Raw genomic sequence first — 21084 nt, 5'->3', positions numbered from 1 at the left:
CCTGGCTGTGGCCACAGCAGCTTCCCCACCCTGACTCCATCAGCAATTCCACAGCCTGGCAGGACACGGGCATTTTGCTATAGGCCACTGTGGCAAATAATTACTCTGCAATTTGTTCCCTCAGATGCAGCCAAGAGCACTCAGCTCAAAAATGCTTCACACTCAGAGCTACAGAGAGAGGATCTGGCACAGCAGGGCCAGGCAGCAGCCAGTTTGCCTTGCACAGTTACACACTGCATTTTTGTGCATTTATTCCATTACTGTGTTGGTTGGCAGAGATCAGCCCTGTCTTATAAACTTCCCTTTTACATGATGATGTTGGTCATACTCCTTTGAACATGAATGTAATTACAATTCTGTTGTTTTTTTCTCATTCTTTCAGTTCATTCTTCTTCTGTGTTTCTGTTACCATCACTCTGTCCCTGATCGGCCTTTACCCTTCTGTCTTCTTTTATCTTACAGATTCATATAGTGACAGAAGGGATCTACCACTGGTATTACCAAGCCCTCAGACTGTATCAGGCCATAAAAACTAGCTGGTTTTTTTCCCCTTTAAATCTAGTTTGGTTATCTCCACCACAGAGTCTAGCAAATCTACAACGAATTATTACAAGCCATAAAACCACTGTTTGCTGCTTTATTACTAAGCAGAGAAAGCTGCACTGCTGACAGGAAGAGAGAAGAATGTGTTTGTGGTGTTAGTTGTTTGCTTGCTACCAATAATCGAGCTTTTGATTTATTCTGGAGGTTTTTTTAAGGTTTTAATTTGGCAGCTATGCTTTCCACTTTTTCAATTCAAAATTTTTTATTTGATCACTTGCATCAAGTAACACAAAGCTTGTCTCTGTAATTTGGAGCTTTGGTTGTTCTGGAGTGGATGATTCACAATAGATTGTAATAGATAAATACTGACAGCATCCAGAAATGCTGAACATTCCCAGACTTGGCTGTTAAATACTCTATTCCTTGGACAGAAGCACTCCATGGCTGCAGATGTCCAATTTCAAATGCTGTTCATTCAGACCTGTACAACAATGTCAGTCACCCATAAGACTCTGAACAGGCTCTGCCTTGCCTCTTGTCCCAGGATACACGAGCCAAGAGCAGTAAGGGATGCAGAGCTTCAAATCCCTACAGGGATGGCTCTCTGTGATCCCAATCTTTGGCTACCATTAGGGAATCACCACAATCCTTTGAACTAGAATAAAACAAGGCATCATGTTTGAATTAAGTTTTACTAAAAAGACTTGAACAAGGTATTGCAAAGTTTTTTACAGTGGCTGCTGGAATATCCAGCATTTAAGCAGTTCATCCAGGCACAGTTACAAACCACAAAAAAGGTAACAGGTTTTAGACATTGCATGTGTTTTAGAAAGAACCAAATCTCCTCCAAAGTCACTCGTAAGATCTGCCTTCGAGGTACCTCTAGACAGGTTCCAGGTTAATCCGGTAAACTAAGCAGGTGTAATTGTGTAATTGTTCCTTCTCAGCTCAACAAAACCCAGCGTGAGAAGATGTGCACACTTACAGTCAGGACAGAGCAGACACGATGGCAGGAACACCATGGGTTTTCCTTCAGCATTTAGGAGATCACTGGGTGTGGTTCTACCTGCAAGAGGCCCCACTGCACAGAGCCTTTCCCAAACTGAAAGCACTGAAGACAGTTGTTGGGTGCAGAGACAAGTTCACCGAGGTTTGACCTTTTCCAGCACTGGAGTGAATGCAAGTCATCCTAGCGGAGAAAGCAGAATGAGGCTTCTCCTTCTGCACACCACACTGTAATTCCAGCCTTTTACTCCACATCCAAAGGGACTTTCAGAGCTAAACCCATTGCTACCAGAACTTAGGAACCTGTTGCTTTCAGAGGGATTACACACAAACCAGGCCATGCTGGTGCAATGTTACAGTCCTAGAAGTGTCTTTGCCTCCTCGCTCTGTGCCAGGAGGGTTTCACTGGCGTACTTCTGGAGCAGCTCCATCTTCTTTCTCCGTACAAGAGCTTCCTCAATCTGCAGAGATAAAAATAGGATGGATTCAGCTCAATTGAGATGCTGAAACCTCAGATGCTCAGCTATAGAAAAACACAGGAAGGAGAAAACCACAGGAAAGAGCCTGTGAAAGTTGGAGCTGTGAACTGGTGTCAAAGCAGAGGAACTAAGATGAGTCAGGAGAATCTTTTTCAATACTCAGCGGAAGCTCTTGGGAGTCAAAAGAAGCAGTAAAACAGATGCCTCCTCTCTGATCTCTGCTGCCACCCTTGTTACTCAGGGTGTTTGTTAGCTGCCATTCCATTCTGATCTCAGTTCAGTCACTTGGGTTTTGTTCCAAACAATTCTCTCAGCTAGAGCTTTAGGAAATGCAGAACACGTGGGGCTATGCCACAGAGCCCACAGCTCTGAAGTCACAGTTAGTGAGTGTGCTCTTCACATCAGCCACAGCCAGGAACCTCTGCCCTGCATTTTGCCAGAAGTGCCAACATGGTTCTTTACGAAGCACATACTTCAAAGATCTACTAACAACAACCTGCAAGACCTGTTTGAACTCAGTAATGTTTTACATTTGTCCAAACTGCACACAGCATCTCTCACAATGAGTGTGCTGAACCTTAGTTTTTAGTAATTTAGCATCTAGAAGGCATAATCCTGTAGGCAGCAGGTATGGAGTGATTTGTCACTAAGAAAGAGAATCAGCTAAGCAACTCCAGAATATTTTTGCCTGAATTATTCTTCAAACAACCTGTTACTGGTCAGGTAATATACACCCTAGAGCAATTTCAAAATATTATAGTCAGTTCAAGGTCATGCCACCAAAATAATTTTAGAAAACTGATGAGAGCAAACCCTGCAATTCAAAAATCATCCCATTAAATTACAAAATAAGTCAGACTATCAAAAAAAAGGCACAGTCCAGATGTAGTAGGCAATCCTAGTTATTGATAATAGCACCACAGCACTTCCCAATTTATGGAACACTTAAGAAGGTTTTGGAAATTCTCAGATGAAAAGGGTTGTAGCATTTGCAAGAGCTGCAGAGTTGAGTCACAGAAATAACAAATTTAGGGCACTTTGACTGATGACCTGATGTAAATTAAGATGTGTCTTGCAAAAGCAAGTGTGCATCTCTGCAGCTGAGTGCTGTTATGTCTTACCTCCTGTTGAGTTGGCACTGGAACATGTGCAATAAATTTCTGTTGGCCGTCTTCACCTTCTCTCTCCTTGCCACCTTCCTCATCAGACTAAAAAGTGAAAAAATCACATCAAATTTTTTTTTATATAGAGATAATAAAAAACCCACATTTTTCACTTGCTTTGCCAGAAGGAACCTGAGCATGGGAATGGGTGAAGGGGATCCAGCACCACAGGAACTCGACAAGGATCACATGCAGATCCTGCTCCTTGACATTTTCAGCATTACTGCTTCCATTTCTAATATGGCCTTTGCTCTGCTGTGGCATGGGCATGAATCCTCCCCTTCCATAACTGTGGCTGCCACAGCGAAGCTGTGAACAGAAGAGGAGCCAGCTAAGCAAGAAGACTGCAAGTGTTTCTCACTCCACTGAAAGGACTTCCAGCTGCCAGCCTCCAGCACTTCCTGAACCTGAGCCATGTGCACTCCCCTCCTACTGATTCTTACTAAACAAGGACAACTGTGTAGTGGGTCAGGTGGAGAGAGGGGCAGGACAGCAGCAAACAGGCCTTTGGCAGAGTAACACTACGTCCAAGAAGGGAGCACAGAAGACACATGAAAAGTCACATCACCTGAGCCATCCCCTACCTCTTCCTCGTGGACAGCATAGATGTTCTCTTCCTCCTCCTCCTCACCTCTTGCGAGTCGTGCTTCTCTCTCCATCTTCCATTTTTCCACTGCTTCTGCTATAACTGGGGAGCAAAGGAAAATGGCAAATGTAGCTGAGAGCCCATTAGAGCAGTATGGTCTTATTGCCAGAGCTTTTCCAATGGACTTAAACTTCTTGCCTAAATCCTCTACATCAGTACCACACCCTGTAGAACCTTGATGTAGTATGTAATAAAATATATCAGTGTATGCTGATACACTGTCACAGTGTGGTACTTGCTAATGCCTTCATTTGAGCACATTTTGGACTCTAAATGTCACAGATAAATACCAGCCTACTTCCTGACCTGAGCAGCAGGGTCACATGAGCAGGCTAAGTGGCTCTTACAGCTCTGTAGCCTGTCAGCAGCTACAGGGGTGCTGATCACCGTGAGGCTAATTAAACATGATAATGCTCCTTACACTGACCACACACAGAAGTCTCTTTTTCCATCTTGGAGGGTATTTCTCTTACTTTTTAGCACAATCCCAGTTCTGTACCTTGCTGCTAAGTGGAAGCTGCCAGGCTGCTGCATCTCTATTACAGCAGAGTGACAGTAAGAGCACTAAAACAAGTTTTAAGAAGCTTAACAAGTGACATGGCCAGTGCATAAGATGCTACAGAGGTGCCAGATTAATGCATCTTGGCAGTAGGAAATGCCTACAGCAACAGGAGCCAGCAGGCATTCCCCAAGCTCTCACAGATCACACATTAAAATGCTCTCCCTGAGAGGGCAAGACCTAACCAGTGGCACATGGTTTGTGTGTGGTTCCCTACGAGAAAAGGAACCCCAAATTAAGAAATTTTTTTCAATACTTTGTTTCACAAAAACTTAACAAGGTAAAAACCGCAAGCTCCCAGACAAGCAGGATGTGCAGGACGGACCCTGAGTGGGAGCTGTTGGGACTCTCACCACACAACTTCCCCTCCTGCACTATGGACTGCCTGCAGCCAGCTCCCCTTCCCAGGCTTTAGGGCTCCAGGCTCTGCTGCAGGACACTGATAAGTGAAGCATTTCCTTCAGCCCCCTTCCTCCCTGCCCTCCCATCTAACCAACAAGGCATGACCTTGAATTCTGTGAATGCCTCACCCATGGAGAAGGGATAACTGTGAGGATCAGCCAGTGCTCAGCAAAAGCACTAAGAGAACTACTTAGGAAACTTTAAAACTGGTCTGTGCCCTCTTGCTTAGAGCTACACAAATCCCAGAAAATGGCACACAGTGCTGAGTTTTGAAGAGAGTTTCAGGAACTAAGACTCATAATCCTGGTGTCTTCACCAGGGAAGTCAGTAGAAACAATGCTAGAAAACTATGTGAGCAGACATGTGGGTAAGTGTTATCTATAGAGAAAGAAGAGGTTTCAAAGGAAAAAATACTCAGATGTGAGGGAGCCCTGATAGAGATGACATCGATAAATTAACACAGCCCACCTACACTGCAGGGTTTCCAACAGGCCCCTCTAATCTCCCAGAAAAGTAACCAGCTATGTTTATGGATGAATAAATAATGAGGTGAGACGGGAAACAGATGATAGGGTCAGTTTTCACGAGGGAGGGAGAGAACTGCTTAGGCTCCACAGATCTTGCTGCAACGCACTGTTCTACATTCTGAAGCACGAAAAAGGAGGGGAGGGAAGGAGTTTTTGCTTCAGTAGTGAATGACTTGCTAAAATATTAAATCATTTACAGTAGTAAAGGTGAAAGTCAACTCTAAAGCACCTGCCCCCTGAAATGCCTTACAGTGATTTGGATATGGATGTGACAAAGTCTGACAGCTAAGCACAAGACAAGGCCCACAGGGGAAAGAAAGAGGTTCCTTAACTTCAGAGTCCATCATCACCCCTTCCTGGGCTGACCTGTGCAGCTCTGGAATGTCACATACCTTTCTTCTCATGTTCCTGTTCCAGGGGCTCCAGGATCCCATCATCCTCATCCCTGTAGCCGTAGTACTCGGCATCGATGTCTTTCATAAGCTCAGCCCGAGTCTTCCGTGGGGGTGGCAGGGCTGCAAGAACACCACTGTCACCCACCCAGGTCACCTCCATCACCTGCTCAGTGTCCCCAGCCCCTCCCCAACCTCACAGCATCCACAGCTGCCTGGCTGCAGCCAATACCCCGCACGATGGGACTGCTGCCAGCACTGGGAGCACTGGTGTCACCCTCTGGCCCGCACAAGCCAGTTCCAGTACACGACCCAATGCTTCCACCACATCCTGGAGTACTTCCCATAATTTGTCTTTGCCTCACTTTCAGGCCCAAGCTGTTCCCACTCATTCCATGACCAAGTTTCATCCCCCTACATTGTTTTTTCTGTAATGAAAGCTGCTTCTAAAACGATGTTCAACCCAGCTTTCCCTCTTTCACCATTTTTTTCTGGTCCTGAACTCCAAGTACTATTTACAGCTTCTCAATAAAGTTCGCCTGTTATGCTGGGAAGTTCCCATAGGACATCAGTCCTTATCATTTGGAACTCCCAGTAGAAACCTTTCTAAACCCAGTTTACTCCTTTCTAGATTTCCTTAATTGCAAACAGCCAAGGGTGCTCTTTGCCCAAAGAAAAAGCACTTAATTAATTACCTGTGCTCAGTGTTTCATTGAGCTAGGACGTTCAGAAATGCTGTTACCAGCACTCCCCACAAACTACAACAGTATTTTACTCAAGATGTCCTACTACACAGATTCATGTCTGGGAAGAGCTGCTCTTTACTTACGTTCCTTTTCAAAAAGCTCTCTAACTCCTGGCAAATCCTTTGCAGCCCCAAAGTATTTGTAGCCTCTGTTTCCTGGAACTTCTTTCCCTTCATGATCTAACATTTTCGGGCCAATTCGCTGGAAAATAAACAGAGTTCATAGTTTAAAACTTTGTTCTAACACAAACAAACATTTTTAGGGGCTGAAGAAAGATCCCCTCTAATAAACACTGGCCAAGCCATCCATGGGTAACTAAATGTTGCATATTTTTCTCAGCAGTCATTTCGCTTGTAAGCAGAACAACCATGAAGTACAACATATTCCACACTTACAGCATAATCAGGACCTCCCAGCTCCTTTATTCTGTATTCCCAGTGTCCTTTCTCCCTCAGAAGTTTGTTTATTTCATCATTCAGGTCCCGAATTCTGAATTCACCCAACCCAGCTGTCAAAGAGGAAAAGGACAATAAATCAGGCAGCTCACAGAAGCACCAGAAGAATTTCAGAATGTACTCAATGGAAACAGTGTAGTTCACACGAAATGGGATTTTTACTGTAACTGCTTATGACTGGAGATTCAAAAAATAAAACATAGTTAGAAAAATCTTACCGTTTTGAATCTGTGCCACTTTCTTGGAAATCTCCCCAATGATCTGGTCAAATAAGAATACAGAAATTCATTTCTAAATTGGTGGAGGGTACAGAGAAGACAGAGTCAAATTGTTTGAGAAGTGCATGACAGTAAGACAAGTACCAGCAAAACACAAGTTGAAACTGGACAAATCCTAATTAAATTCAAGGGTTATCTTAAGAAAACCAAACACTGGAACAGCAGCCCCAAAAAGCTCGAATCCAAATCCCTGAAGATGTTAAAAACTCAGCTGGACATGGCCCTGGGGCAATCTGATGTGCTAGGACCTGCTCTGAACCCTGAGCTGTACAGTCTTAGAAGATATTCTATGATTTAACTGTCAGGGTACTGACAAGTGTGGAAAACCCTTTGTAAGCAGGCTGTCTAAAGAGGAAGTGCTGAAGTTCCACCTCCCAACAGAATTAGAAAATCCACAGGCTGACATTACCTGTCTCCTCCATTTCTCAGCTTTGGGCAGCTCATTACACTCTGATGCGAGGAAAGGCCTTCGCTCCTGTTTAACAGAAAACCACACACCATCGAATTCAGCTGAGCACTGACACACAGCATTTCACACAGGCTTTACTGCTCAATTAATCCCAAATTATGCTACCAAGCTCCAAGGCTTTTTAGTAAAAAAAAACCTCTGAAGCTTTTTTTTCTGTTCCCATGGATTTTTAGTAAGTGGAAAACAATAATGATTTACAGCCCTGACAAATTAAACTATCACAGACTATAAAAACCTACTTAAATCCACTTTATCCAAACCAAAATATCTCACCTGATTTTTTTTTAAAACACCCTACAATTCTCTCCAATGCAACAAATGTTCCATTCAGGACAGTTTCAACATTTTCAGCACCCACCACCTGCTTAAGGTTAAGCCTTTCTCAACTGCTACTACTAACTAATGTAATTTTTTCCAGTTTATACAGAATACCTTCTTCACATTCCAGTGGCTCGCTTACACAAACTAATACTTCATGTTGCTTCTAGGGATTTGTGTGCAGTTATTTTGTCCCTTTCCCCTTTTATTAAAAGGCTCTGCCTTTTTACTAAAAGCTCTACCTTTTATTAACAGGTATTAAAGCCCCTTTTTCTGCATAATATACAATATGAAAGAGAAAAGTAAAAAAGTTCAGAGCAACTGTAGTGGAGAAGTTTCCTGGTTGAGTGACTGTGAAAGGCAGTCAGACAAAATATTTTCCTTCCAACAGGAGTCAGTTTCCTACAGGACACCTGGGCCTGGCCTGTGGCCCAACACAGCTCTGAACAAGGCCTGCCTTCCTCCCTGACTTGAGCTACCAAACCTCCAGAGCTTTTACATCTCACCTTGACTTTTCCTTCCTCAAGCTGGGCTTGTCGAAATCTTGCCAAGGCCGTCCTAAAGAGAAGAAAGCACATTTACTTTCACCAGTCCACATTCCAACCAGAACAAGTTTTGCTCTGGATGTTTATTATGGACTTAATCACAGTCTGTACAAAACAAAGGCTTGAACACATTCTTTGAGCATCCCTAGCTCTTCCAGCTAACGACGTCTCAACACTAGAAATCCTCAGTGGTTCATTTCTCAAATAAAGCAGCGCTGACAGATTCCTCCTATCTGGCCTGGCATACCTGTTCCCAAAATGGGAACTGCCTAAAACCACAAGGGTCCTTTACAACATATTTCAGTGCACTTATCCCCCAGCCTGCAGGGGTACAAGTACACTGCTCCAAGGTCAGTCCTGCACAGAACCACCCAGCACAGCTACAGGAATTCTGCAGCACCAGGCACCTGTGTGCAGATGCCCTCCTACTCCCACTGCCTGTGGACCAGCACATGAACAACCAAGTACCCAAAAGCATCATTAAACTGTCAGTGCTTTAAAAGAGGCTGAACAGCGAGTTCTACGGGCCAGCCAGTCACAGCCAGCAGGCACAGATGTGTGAGATCAGGTACACCCAGCGGGCACGGACGTGTGAGACCAGGTCGAGCCGCAGCCTCAGACGAGGCGACCCCCGCCGCAAGCGGAGCCCGCCCTGCAGTGCCCCCGCCGCACTCACATGGCCTTCTCCGCGTTCCGAGCCTGCAAGACACAAACAGAGCGGCCTCAGTCACCCCCGCCCCGCCGTGCTCCCCGCCCTCAGCGGTCCCAGCCCGGGGCCGGTCCCCTCCGAGCCCCTCGCCGGGCAGTGGCACCAGGGGACAACACATGCAGAGCGGCCCCGGAGCTCCGCACTCACCACGGCCCCACCGTGCCCCGGAGCCCCGCACTCCCCACAGCCCCGCCGTGCCCCGCAGCCCCGCACTCACCATAGCCCCGCCGTGCCCGGCAGCCCCACCGTGCCCCGCAGCCCCGCACTCACCATGGTCCCGCCGTGCCCCGGAGCGCCTCAGTCCCGCACTCCTCACGGCCCCGCTGTGCCCCTCAGCCCCACACTCACCATGATCCCGCCGTGCCCCGCAGCCCCGCACTCACCATGGTCCCGCCGTGCCCCGCAGCCCCGCACTCACCATAGCCCCGCCGTGCCCCGGAGCCCCTCAGCCCCGCACTCACCATAGCCCCGCCGTGCCCCTCAGCCCCGCACTCACCATGGTCTCGCCGTGCCCCGCAGCCCCTCAGCCCCGCACTCACCATGGTCCCGCCGTGCCCCGCAGCCCCTCAGCCCCGCACTCACCATGGTCCCGCCGTGCCCCGCAGCCCCTCAGCCCCGCACTCACCATGGTCCCGCCGTGCCCCGCAGCCCCGCACTCACCATGGTCCCGCTGTGCCCCTCAGCCCCGCACTCACCATGGTCCCGCCGTGCCCGGCAGCCCCGCACTCACCATAGCCCCGCCGTGCCCGGCAGCCCCACCGTGCCCCTCAGCCCCGCACTCACCATGGTCCCGCCGTGTCCCGGAGCGCCTCAGTCCCGCACTCCTCACGGCCCCGCTGTGCCCCTCAGCCCCGCACTCACCATGGTCCCGCCGTGCCCCGCAGCCCCGCACTCACCATAGCCCCGCCGTGCCCCGGAGCCCCTCAGCCCCGCACTCACCATGGTCCCGCCGGGCCCCGCAGCCTCGCACTCACCATAGCCCCGCCGTGCCCCGCAGCCCCTCAGCCCCGCACTCACCATGGTCCCGCCGTGCCCCGCAGCCTCGCACTCACCATGGTCCCGCCGGGCCCCGCAGCCCCGCACTCACCATGGCCCCGCCGTGTCCCGCAGCCCCTCAGCCCCGCACTCACCATGGCCCCGCCGTGCCCCGCAGCCCTTCAGCCCCGCACTCCCCATAGCCCCGCCGTGCCCCGCAGCCCCTCAGCCCCGCACTCACCATGGCCCCGCCGTGCCCCGCAGCCCCTCAGCCCCGCACTCACCATGGTCCCGCCGTGCCCCGCAGCCCCTCAGTCCCGCCGAACGCTCCGCGCACGCAGCGGCTCCGAGCCCCGGAACTGAACCCGGCCCCTCTCCCCAGGACGCCTGCGCGCCCCGCTCGCAGCGCACGCGCAGAAGTCAGCGCGTGACCCCGCGCCGCGCGTGCGCGCTGCCGGGAAGCGCCGCGAGGGCGCTGAGGGGACCGTGGAAGGTGCTGGGTGCGAGGGGACCTTACGGACCCTGCAGTGCCACCTCTGCCACGGCAGGGACACCTGCCGCTACCCCAGGCTGCTCCCAGTCCCGTCCAGCCTGGCCTTGGACACTTCCAGGGACCCAGGGGCAGCCACAGCTTCTCTGGGCACCCCGTGCTAAGGCCTCCCCACCCTTACAAGCGAAGAAGCTCCTTGTATTACTTAATCTAAATTTCCCCTCTTTCAGTTTGTACCCTTTCCCCCTTGTCCGGTCACCCAATTCCCGATGAGCAGTCTCTCTCTGGCTCCAGGCAAAGCCCAATCTTCCCAGCAGATGTTAGGACACCCCTTCTCCAGTCCTGCCTTACGGTGAAGCACTGGTCAGCCAAGAGCTCCTGCACGCCAACTCTCTCTTCACTGAGTGAGTGGATGTGCAGATCCACGGTTCATCAGCTCCTTTTTCAGCTGTGTAACTTGCCAGTGTTCCCTGACCCCCAGTGAACCAACACAGCACAACCACGGACACAGCCAGTGCAGATGCTTGAAGTTCTCAGTGCCACTGTGAAGGCTCAAGAACTGCTGGACAGGACTCAGTACTCACTTTGGAACTCCCTGCACCTTGAGCAGCCCCTGTGCCTCCTGTAATGGTTTTTCCACAAAATGCTTGAACTGCACCAGCACAGATGTACTCAGCCCCCCATCCAGACCCCACTACCCACTGCCATGAACATCTGCAGACAGGACCTTCATATGAGACAGCACAAAAGAAAAGGCCAAGCTGAACCTCCACATACCCCTTTTAATATGTTATTTTGCACTGTGTACAGGAAAACCAAAAATGAACAAAAGGAACTTTAGCCAAACTCCCCTTCCTCCTCCAGCTTTATTGATAGTTTAAAATTACATTTTCTATGTTCTAGGACTTCAATTGCTCTTACCATCTTACTTTAAAAACCGATTACAAGCAAATGAAACTCAGTTGTCTAAGTGATATAGTATACAAAAATAACATCTTGATTTCTGTGAAAATGCATTTATTTGCAACTCCTGAATAGCTCCAAATTGTATATGCTATGAGCACTGATGTCTGGGTTTCAGATTGACTTTGAGATATTTATTCAAAAGCTTCCCATTACGTTCTGTATCTCCAACATTAACGTTCACTGACTGAATTACTGTTACTTTTAGATTTATTTCGGATTTCTCTCTCTCTCTCTCTCATGGCCATTAACAGGCATGTGCATCTTGTTTGTTTACTCCCACTCAGCTATATGCTCTAGGTAGGGCCTGATGCAGATATCACTTGGTGTTAACAGCTACTGAGGTCAGACAATCCAAGGCCATTGTAGTAAAATAAAAGTTATGAGGAAGTTTAGACACTTCCAGAATTTCTTTCCTCCTGCATAGGATCACTTCCCTGTAACCCAGAGAGGGTTTTTGCTGGTCTGACTCAACTCTTCCCACTCATCAATCCCTATTCACCAGTGGCACGGAAAGGGGGTTCTTTAACAAAGCATTATACATAACACCTCTACCAAACTAAACATAAACATTTTTGTAGTTAAATGCAGAAAGTTGATTTTTCCACCCCTTTCCTCCTTTTACACGGCAAGTAAAGCTCACTGGCCTGGGAGTAGCCTCTATCTGCCAACCTTTGGCCAGTGAAGAGGATTCAGAGAAAAATAATACAACCATCAATCAGAAAAAGGAGGGGCGACAAAGGAAAATAATTAGGCTGTAGCTTCAATTGTGCATTCCCGTGCAAGGTGCCCTGACTCGCCGCAGCGGTAGCAGTTGACTTCGCTGGTCTTGCTGCAGTTGATGGCTACATGGCCAGTTTCACCACACCTGCAAAAGCAAAGCGTGTGTCACAACAGCCACAACACTCAGAGGAGCAATCCTACTGTTAGAACACTGTCTACTTCAATTTCATGCAGCACTAGTTCTGCATTCAAGGCTTCTGTGTCTGTGTTCCAGAATTCTCTAACATGAGGCAAGTTTGTCTTCAGCAGAGCCATGAACTGCTCCCAAATAATCAACTCACATTAATCACTGAATATGCCAAAATCACTGTACATCATCAGCTTTGTGTGTCTGCAGGTTTTTTTCCCAACTGTGTACTGGGTTTTGCCTGTTCCCAATGCTTATGCCTACAGTTTAGCCTTGTTTTGAGAATAATTAGTTTTAACTCAAATACACCATGTTCTCTCTCCTTCCTCCACAGAAGGGAATGTTGGTGGGGGTGAAGAATACTGCTCTCAGGAACGTGCTGTTTCTGGTATATGCCTGCATTCAAAAACCAGACAACACTCTGAAGATGGCATTTCAAGCCAGTGTAACACCCACTTCTATTCACTGTGCCCATTACCAAGGCATCTTAAGTGCGCTCCTGCCGGGGCTGGCTGTGCCAGTCAGCTGGGCTGTACAGCTGGAGTTTGTTAGCTCTGGCAGAACACACAGGGTACCCAACTCTGTGCCATAGCCAAGTACCTCCTGCTACCTTCTGCAAAAGGACACAGCCCTTTCTCCTGTACAGCTCAATTGACTGAACCTGCATTGGGTGGCCATCTAGAGATGCATCATGGAATCTGTACTCCACCTTGCCAATACGTGTTTAAGCCTCAGTTTTGAACAACAGTGGGTAACTGTTCAAAGAAACTGGTACCTAGTCACAGTGTGAGCTGTATTTCCTACCCAAAACCAGACACAGAATGCATCTAGCACCTGAGGCGCATCTCGCAGCTGCCTCCTGCCAGTCCTTACCTATAGCATTTCACTTTGGTGCAGTCTTTTTGAATGTGCCCGAACTCTCCACAAGAATAGCACTTCTGCTCGTCTGCGTGGTCGCAGTCGCGGGCCAGGTGGCCGGGCTTGCCACAGTTGTAGCAGCACTGCTCCCTCTCCCTCTTGGGCTCCTTGCAGTCCTTCGCAATGTGGCCACCTCTACCGCAGTTATAGCAGGCTTCCACAATAAGAAAAACATACCAAACAAGACTATAAAACCTTGGTAGTGCAAGGGGCAGCATGCTGTGAACAGGGCACATGCACAACCTGTTCCCAGGGAATCCCTGTACCCACCCTTCTCTTCAGCCACAGAGCTCTGCCTGTGGCACAGAAGAGATGGAATATTTAGTGATACTTACCATCCTCCTGAAGATCACAGTCCTTGGCAAGATGGCCAGACTCACCACAGCGGTAACAGATATCCGGCAGAGACGAAGACATGAACTGGAAGCCTGCTTGAAATAGGTAAAATAAAAAAAAAAGGCATAAATATTAAGTTCAGAATACTTTTAAGAATTAATCACAAACTGAATTGACAAGTTAGCTTCATTCTCAGAGCCCCTGGCCAAACTCTTAGGTCGAGGTAAATTTCACTGGTTCTTATTACCAATTTGAGTCCCAACTTCTTCACTCGGGTCTGCCAGAGCCAGTTTTACACACTACACACAGCAGCCAGCTGGAGATCACTGTCCAAACAAACAGAAAAGCACAGCCAGCACTCACCTCTGCCACGGCTCCTCATCCCACGGCCACGGCCCATCCCAGTGGGGCACTCCCGGGCCCAGTGGCCAGTACGGCCACACTTGAAGCACTCGTTGCTGCTCATGGCTGCAGATCACCTGTCTGAGCAAGAAAGACATTTCTGAGCACCTTCTCTGCCCCCAGCCAAAGGCTACATTAAAATGAGAGATTTAGAGGTTTCCCAGCCTCCCAGCAAAGGCAATGCAAACCATACAGGAGTTCCAGCTAAGTCAATGCTTTATTGTATAGTATCATGACCATTGAAACCACTGCTGAGGATAAAAGTTTGCCTCCACTTTGCTTGGAGCAAGACAGCTTTGAACAGACAGTGTGCTATGTAACTTTTCTTTCAATTATTTTGTAGCCAACCTCTGGGTCAAGAACTTGCAAAACACTCAGGGAAAGGGAAAAAGAGAAGGAAATTCCCCAAACTACTGTAGTACCAGCCTTAATGTCATCATCCCTTTCAGTAAAGCACCTTCTTCCTTATGGCTGAGAGCTAAACTCAAAAGCCAGTTACTCAATTTCTACAAGTTACTTACTCCTGGTAGTTGTTACATTTTCTCTTGAAGCATCTCCCTGGCAGCTACTACCTCTACTGACTAACCAGGCTTCACTCTGGAAGCTAAGTGTAAGAATAGGCAGTATTAATCCAAAAAGCATTCAAAAGCCCTTAGCTTAATATTTGAAGATTTCAGGTCTTTTATGACCTTAACAGCAGGTAAACACTGAAAAGCAAAATTACAACTTGTCATTAACCTACAGCTCAGGATGCATATTCCACTCCAGGTATACATGAAAGAAAATGTTTTAAGATGTTAAGACAGCAGACACTTGCCAACTATGTAGAAGGCTAACTGGGAAAACATCCCTAGAATGCTCTGGAAGCATCAGACAGGCAGGTCTGTCTGACACCACAATCCCTGCTTTGCCCATATTGGGAATGGAGGTCAGCACTGCATGAGCAAAGCCAGCCTGCAGAGCCCACTGAGGATGGGACAGGTTCAACACTGTGCTCACACTGCCACACCTCCCCTGAGCTGCAGGACACTCACACAACACTTCCAGAGCCAGACAGAAAAGAACAAGGAAGTTACACATTTAAATTGAAGTCTTTTTAAAAGTGTGCTTGAAGAGAAGTTTAAAGTACACTGTTCTAAAAATACACTTATCAAGCTTTGTTTTGATGAAGTCTCCTGAAGTTTAAATACCTCACATGCTCTCTCCCAGTTCATTATTCTTTACCCAACAGAAGTAGAATCATTATCTGGCATGCCTGGCAGTTTACCTGATCCCCCTTCAAGGAAATCCCCCTGTAACCCTGCAGTTTATTCACATTACAGAATGTTGCCCCTCCTCCCAGACCCTTGGCCATCCCAGATTACAGAACATCAAGAAGTTGAGTCTTGAAGAAAGCCACTACAGGAGCAGTAGAACAACACATGAGCTCCAGAAGGAACCAGAATTAGCATCCTGACATTTAGCTCTTAAATACAGAGTGCGTATCTAAACTTGAATTGTTACTTAGCTATTTCCAAAGTACCCCAATGTTTCAAAAATTTACTGTGGCTTTTTATCCACTCCTCTCTCCAAGCAGTTCCTCTCTCTGATGGACTTCTGCAGAGAAGTGATTATTCCAACCACAGCAGATGGCTGAGAATTTAAAATACAAGAGATACATACTTTAGCATGTTATCTCTGTAATCCCACGTCTAACTTCCAGCTGGACCAGATGATGGTTTTTGCCCTCAAAATGAAGTTCTGGAGTGAAAGGCTGCAAGAAGATCTTAAATGCATCTAAACAAAGTTAAAGCAACTGGTTGCTGGAGCACTTAAAGAGTTTCACTTGATTTCACACATTACAAACTCAGTCTTCTCTGCTTCATCTCAGCGTTCAAGATTTCCAAGCGTCTTCTGAGGACACCCAGGGCTGAGCACTGCCTGCTTTGCTGGCAGCAGCTGGCACTCACTGTGCCATTGTTTATCCCTGTTTTCATAGCAACTGTGTTGACACTGCAGAACAGGAAAAACACAAGCAAAGTCAACTGCAGGAGCTGGGCTCAGGCACCACAGTGGATGCTGCTGCTTTTAGTTTGCAAGAGGGCCAAGATGGGGTCTCTAAATTTTACATATATATATATATATATAATATATATATTTATTATATGCAGATAAAGAGTTCATTGCAACTCTTTTAAACAGTCCTCACATTAAAACCTTATCAAATGGCAACATAAGATCTATTAAAAAGAGCAAAATAGTAGGCACCAGCTGTAACAGAACTGCAGCACATCAGAACAGACTTCACTCCCAACCATGAACCTGAGACTCCAGCACGACGTGACAGGACTGAGTCCTGCTGGCAGCACCCCACATAAAGCACGAGAGAACCAGTCAGGTTAACACATGGTAAAAGACAAGTATCTGACAGGTGAGCCAGACCTGCTTCAGATACACAGTGGGTAGTTTTTATACCAAGATTAATGGCAGCCTACAGCTAGTCTGTCCTTCTGCCAGTCCGGGTCAGGAGCTGCAAGATGGACAAAAGCTTACTTCTCACTACCCCAAAGGAATGTCAAAGAGAAGTTTTAAATCTGATTTAAGAGTTTTTTTCTTTTTAACTGCCCCTTCAAAAGGAAAACCTCAAATGTCTCTTTCTCTGCTATACAGCAAATTGGTAAAGATTACACAAACTGAACTAGAAATCTAAAGTTAAACACCAGTCTCTGTGTAAGGATTGTTCAAGACTGAGATTTATTTAAAACCCTCTATCTTCAGAGGCCCCTTTTCCCCCTGAGCTCAAGAGCAGTGGAAGGTTACAGCTGCCATACAAGTGTGATTACAAAGCATGCTGCTCCATCCTCAGACACCTTAAAGACTATCCAAACAGTTTGCCTGAAGTTTCTCTTCACCAGTATTTCCATCTTGCACTTCTGCATCCTTCCTGTAAAGGATCTGGAAATGCAAATGGTTTCACCAGTGAGAGGCAGCTGCAGCTGACACTGGTTTTACTTGCCTGCGCTCTAACAAGCCTAACACAGGACGAAATTCCCCAGCAGCGTGAACTGTTAGGATTCAGTTTTCAGAGAAAGCCAACAGCCACCTTCAAGGAGCAACATCCAGAAAAGGCTGGTTCAGAAGACAAGTCCTTAAATGGAGAGCCTCCAAGCACTTTGGACACCACTACAGTTTTCAGTTACTTCCAAGAGAAAAAAATGAGTACAGTAAAAACCACTCAAGTTCAAACACTTCTCTATTAGTCAATACTCCTCCATTTTGTCATCACAGGCAAGTTTCCAGCAGTTCCTTTTATCTATCAAGGCCACCTTAAGTAAGCCTTCTGCAAGAAAGCTACCTAAGTCTTCTTGGAAAGTTTTCAGTCACAGCTATCACTGTTTTCCGCAGCTCAGATGTGTTACACAAAGCGGCCTGTCCTGTCTGTCCGTGTGTCATCGTTCCCTCCCTCCTTACATACCAGAACCAGATTTTTACCTCACCAGGGCAGGAAAAGTAGTAATGGAAAACAAATCACAACTATGGCCTCATCTAGCATTTCTGAGACAAGTCAAATTTTGCAAGATATAGCAAGGCACTGCGTCCAGGATTAGCTCCCAGAACTTGTCCAGAAACTCGAGTCTAGTTATGCTTTCTCATCTCAAACCTTACCTTTCTAGAAAGGGGAGAAGGCAGTCATTTAACCTAAACTTATCCTACAGAGCTCTGTAACTGCAGTTGGAAGCTGAAACATTATTAAGATTGAATTTTAGACCTTGTTCTGTGATGGCCCTACTGCTAAACAGCAGGGACTGATGACAAAGATCCCTGTGACAAAGATCCTAGGTCACAACTGAAGCTTTTGAGTGCAACTTGAGCACCAAACTTCAAAGTGAGTTTCTTTGTGATTCTCCTGGTTGTAGGAGACACCTCTGACACAAGAAGTTTCTTGTCTCATGCTCTGAAGGGGAAGACTGTGTCTTTCTGCAGCTTTACAGTCAATACATCTTCAAGACTCTTAGAACAGGAGAAGTGCTATTAATCTCCAGTCTTCATGCACAAGATTCAGCAATATTCAAATCTGTTTTAGTAGCCCTTCTAGACCCAATGATGTAAAAAACTGCCAGAAAACTCCACTGTAATACTCCTTATTTTATGGCTTTTAGCCTAGATGCCCTCCAAGGAAGAAGTTAATTTAGCAAACTGAAATACAACTCAGGCTCCTCATAGTAAAAAAGAAGCCGAACTTCACCTCTGAGATTATGCAGGATTCTTCTGGATACCACCAGCTCCTTAGGATTCAAAAGCACAACAGAACAGGGCAACTCTCTTCACTCTACTTACCAGTGCTTCTTTTCACCTACAAGCAGAGCACTCGCAGTTGGTATCAGCAGGACTTCACTCCTTCAATCAAAGGACAGAGCAGATAAAAGCCACTGCTCGAGCCAGCACACATAAAGCCCTTCAGCAAGGCAGCTCTATCAGAGGCACGCGTTGGGAAATCAGCAGGATGTTCCCAGGCTGTTGTGACCAACCCACGCCACCACACCTGAACTGGACAAGCCAGCCCAGAGCTGAGCATGCTGAAACCCCAACGTGACAGGAAGGACAGCTCTGCTGTCCTCTAGAGCACTGAAAGGGCAGAAAGGCCTGCTAACCCTAAGTCTAGCATTTAGTTTCAAAAGAGAAGTCAAAAAGCATTACTCATTTTACAGGAAGTACCATATATGAGGAGTTTTTGTTTCCCAAGCAACATGTAAGAATTCTTGAACACAGGACACATGACTGTCACCAAAGCCACTCAATATTTAGCAGTTAATTTCCACGCTGTAACCTGAAAACCTGCTACCACAGAGTTAGTGATGCTCCTGTCTCCCTCTTCTGTTCTTACTAAAACAAGATACAAAATTAAGTATTCTGAGCAGCAGATAACAATACTCCAATTCTGAAAGAAACTAGTTTAAAAATTCAAGGAAACCTAAAGAAGTGAAAAGCCAATCCCTACATTCCTTTTGGGACCCCTCAATACATTTCACAGCTAAGCTGACCCAGGACTGCTGAACATTAACTAAGACTCAAGAGGAACCAGAAACCAGGACAAAAGGACACCATGACTCCAATTAGACAAGTAATTCTTGGCTATCTGTGTTGACACAAACAAGAAAGAGAACAAAAGTTCATCAAGAAGTGACTCAGAAGCACTTTCTGCCTATCCATACTCGTTAATATGGAAAGGGATAAACCTTATTTACCAAATATGCACATTTTACCACCATCCCCTTTAATTTTTTCTGTCTATCTGTATGAAATTTCAAACTTAAAGTAAACACCACGAGCAACATGTGAGGCTTTAAACATAAAAATCAGCCCAGACATTAACAAAGTCAGATTAAGCGGCAGGTTAAACCTGTAACTAACAGAATTGTTACACAGCCCGGGTGAACTTATTTAACCTCTTCACTTTGAGGACAGATGTAGGATTGCTTGTCTAGGCAAGTCTGCACTGAAGAAGGAAAGACGGACGAGGCAACCCCAGTGCTGCGTAGCAATGGGATCCCACTGAGTGTACAAAGGAAAGCAGAACTCACTATTAGGTTTAATAAACCGTTGTGACAACGCTGGCTCCTAAATGACTAACAGCGGTTACTTGAGAACTACGCCCGACAGGAACTCAAATAAAAGGCCGCCTCACAGCCCGCGATCTGCAGATGGCACAGGCTGTTTTTCCTATCCATTTATAGGTCACATTTGGATTTAGAGCAGGCCACCGTCCGTGCCTGTGGTCGGAGCAAACAGTTGCGACACCTCGACCCTCTCGTCTCCGGCAGAGCCTCACACGTGGGGAACCACGTGGTGCGCGGGCCGCGGCCCCGCTCGGCCCCGCCGACGGGAGTTTAGCGGAGACTCAAAATAAAATGCAAAAAAGAAACAAAACAATTTAATGAATAAAAATTTTAATTCCAGTCCCTTCTCCGCAGTCCCCAGACTCACAGAACGTTCTCTTCCCCGAACTCGCTGGCTCACGGGCGGGCGGGCCGGGCTTCCCCTCCCCACGCCCAGGCGGCCACGTGCAGTGCTGCCCCGGCCCCGCCGCCCCCCACCCCCGGTCAAAAGACCAAGTGTGAGACCTCCCTGGGCCGCGCCCGGGCGGAGCGAAGCGGGCCCCCCCTCGCCCAGCGCCCCGGCCTCCCTCCGCCGAGCGGCGCAGGCTCCCTGGGCTCTCCCGGAACCCAGACCTGACTCACCCGCCGCCGCCCGCCGCCCTCTCCAGGCCCGCGGTCCTCTCGGATTTAGCGGCCTTCACGGACCCCCCCGGCGCACCACAGTGCCGGGAATGGCGCCCGCGCCCGCCCGGCCGTACTTTCCCGCGCGCTAGGCCGGAGTGCGCCAGCGCCATCACCGTCCTGTACGGTGCCCTCACTGCCGCCCCGGGGCCCCGCAGAACCCCCGGCCGCTCCCCTAAGGCTCCCTCGCGGCCTCCCGGCCGTACCTGCGGTCCGGTTCCCCGCGGCCGCGGCCCCCGCACGACTCAGCTCCGCTCGCCCGCTCGGCCCCGCCGGTCCCGCTGCCTGCGCCACACGCGGTGTGCACACGGCCCGACGGCTCACCCCGCCCCGCCGCTGTGCGCACGGCTCGCCGGAGCAGCCTCGGCCAATGGGCGCAGAGCGGCGCTGCGGGCGGCCAATGGGAGCGGCGGACGGGGACACCCAACGGCGGCGGCCGGACGGTGGGCGGGGCGCGCCTTCCGCGCGCAGGCCGGGGGCGGGCGGGGCGGCCATGGCGGCGCTGGGTGCGCGCTGCTTGCCCGTGACTCACCGCCCGCTTCTACCCGCGCTGCGCTCAGCGGAGCCCGGGCACGGGGGAGCCTCGGAAGTGGCGGC

At 48.3% G+C, this 21084-nt stretch overlaps 2 protein-coding genes across 8 annotated transcripts; both read right to left on the bottom strand.

Annotated features, from left to right (window-relative positions):
• Window positions 1-1216: 1216 nt before the first annotated feature.
• Window positions 1217-10583, bottom strand: ISY1 (ISY1 splicing factor homolog). 3 transcript variants are annotated; one of them, XM_032120551.1, is made up of 11 exons: window positions 10496-10583; window positions 9204-9226; window positions 8489-8540; window positions 7605-7670; window positions 7136-7178; window positions 6858-6970; window positions 6546-6663; window positions 5717-5839; window positions 3775-3878; window positions 3149-3235; window positions 1217-2009 (listed from the first exon to the last, which is right to left on the bottom strand). In XM_032120551.1, exons 1-11 carry the CDS (start codon window positions 10496-10498, stop codon window positions 1902-1904), a joined length of 840 nt encoding a protein of 279 aa, XP_031976442.1. In that variant the 5' UTR covers window positions 10499-10583; the 3' UTR covers window positions 1217-1901. The 3 variants fall into 3 exon arrangements, with proteins under 3 accessions (XP_031976442.1, XP_031976444.1, XP_031976445.1); XM_032120553.1 differs by lacking the exon at window positions 10496-10583 and adding an exon at window positions 9776-9812; XM_032120554.1 differs by lacking the exon at window positions 10496-10583 and adding an exon at window positions 9507-9521.
• An 880-nt stretch (window positions 10584-11463) lies between these two features.
• On the bottom strand, window positions 11464-20813 carry CNBP (CCHC-type zinc finger nucleic acid binding protein). 5 transcript variants are annotated; one of them, XM_032120555.1, is made up of 5 exons: window positions 20694-20813; window positions 14192-14311; window positions 13828-13923; window positions 13448-13649; window positions 11464-12532 (listed from the first exon to the last, which is right to left on the bottom strand). In XM_032120555.1, the coding sequence occupies exons 2-5, from the start codon at window positions 14292-14294 to the stop codon at window positions 12415-12417; spliced, it is 519 nt and encodes a 172-aa protein (XP_031976446.1). In that variant the 5' UTR covers window positions 14295-14311; window positions 20694-20813; the 3' UTR covers window positions 11464-12414. The 5 variants fall into 5 exon arrangements, with proteins under 5 accessions (XP_031976446.1, XP_031976448.1, XP_031976447.1 ...); XM_032120557.1 differs by having other exon boundaries at window positions 13828-13920; window positions 20694-20811; XM_032120556.1 differs by lacking the exon at window positions 20694-20813 and adding an exon at window positions 18548-20164.
• Window positions 20814-21084: the final 271 nt, after the last annotated feature.

The sequence above is a fragment of the Corvus moneduloides genome, chromosome 11 (assembly GCF_009650955.1).
Source record: "Corvus moneduloides isolate bCorMon1 chromosome 11, bCorMon1.pri, whole genome shotgun sequence".
NCBI classification, from domain to species: domain Eukaryota; kingdom Metazoa; phylum Chordata; class Aves; order Passeriformes; family Corvidae; genus Corvus; species Corvus moneduloides.
The sequence above is the reverse complement of the archived record's forward strand: the minus strand, read 5'-3'. Positions and strand labels throughout refer to the sequence as shown.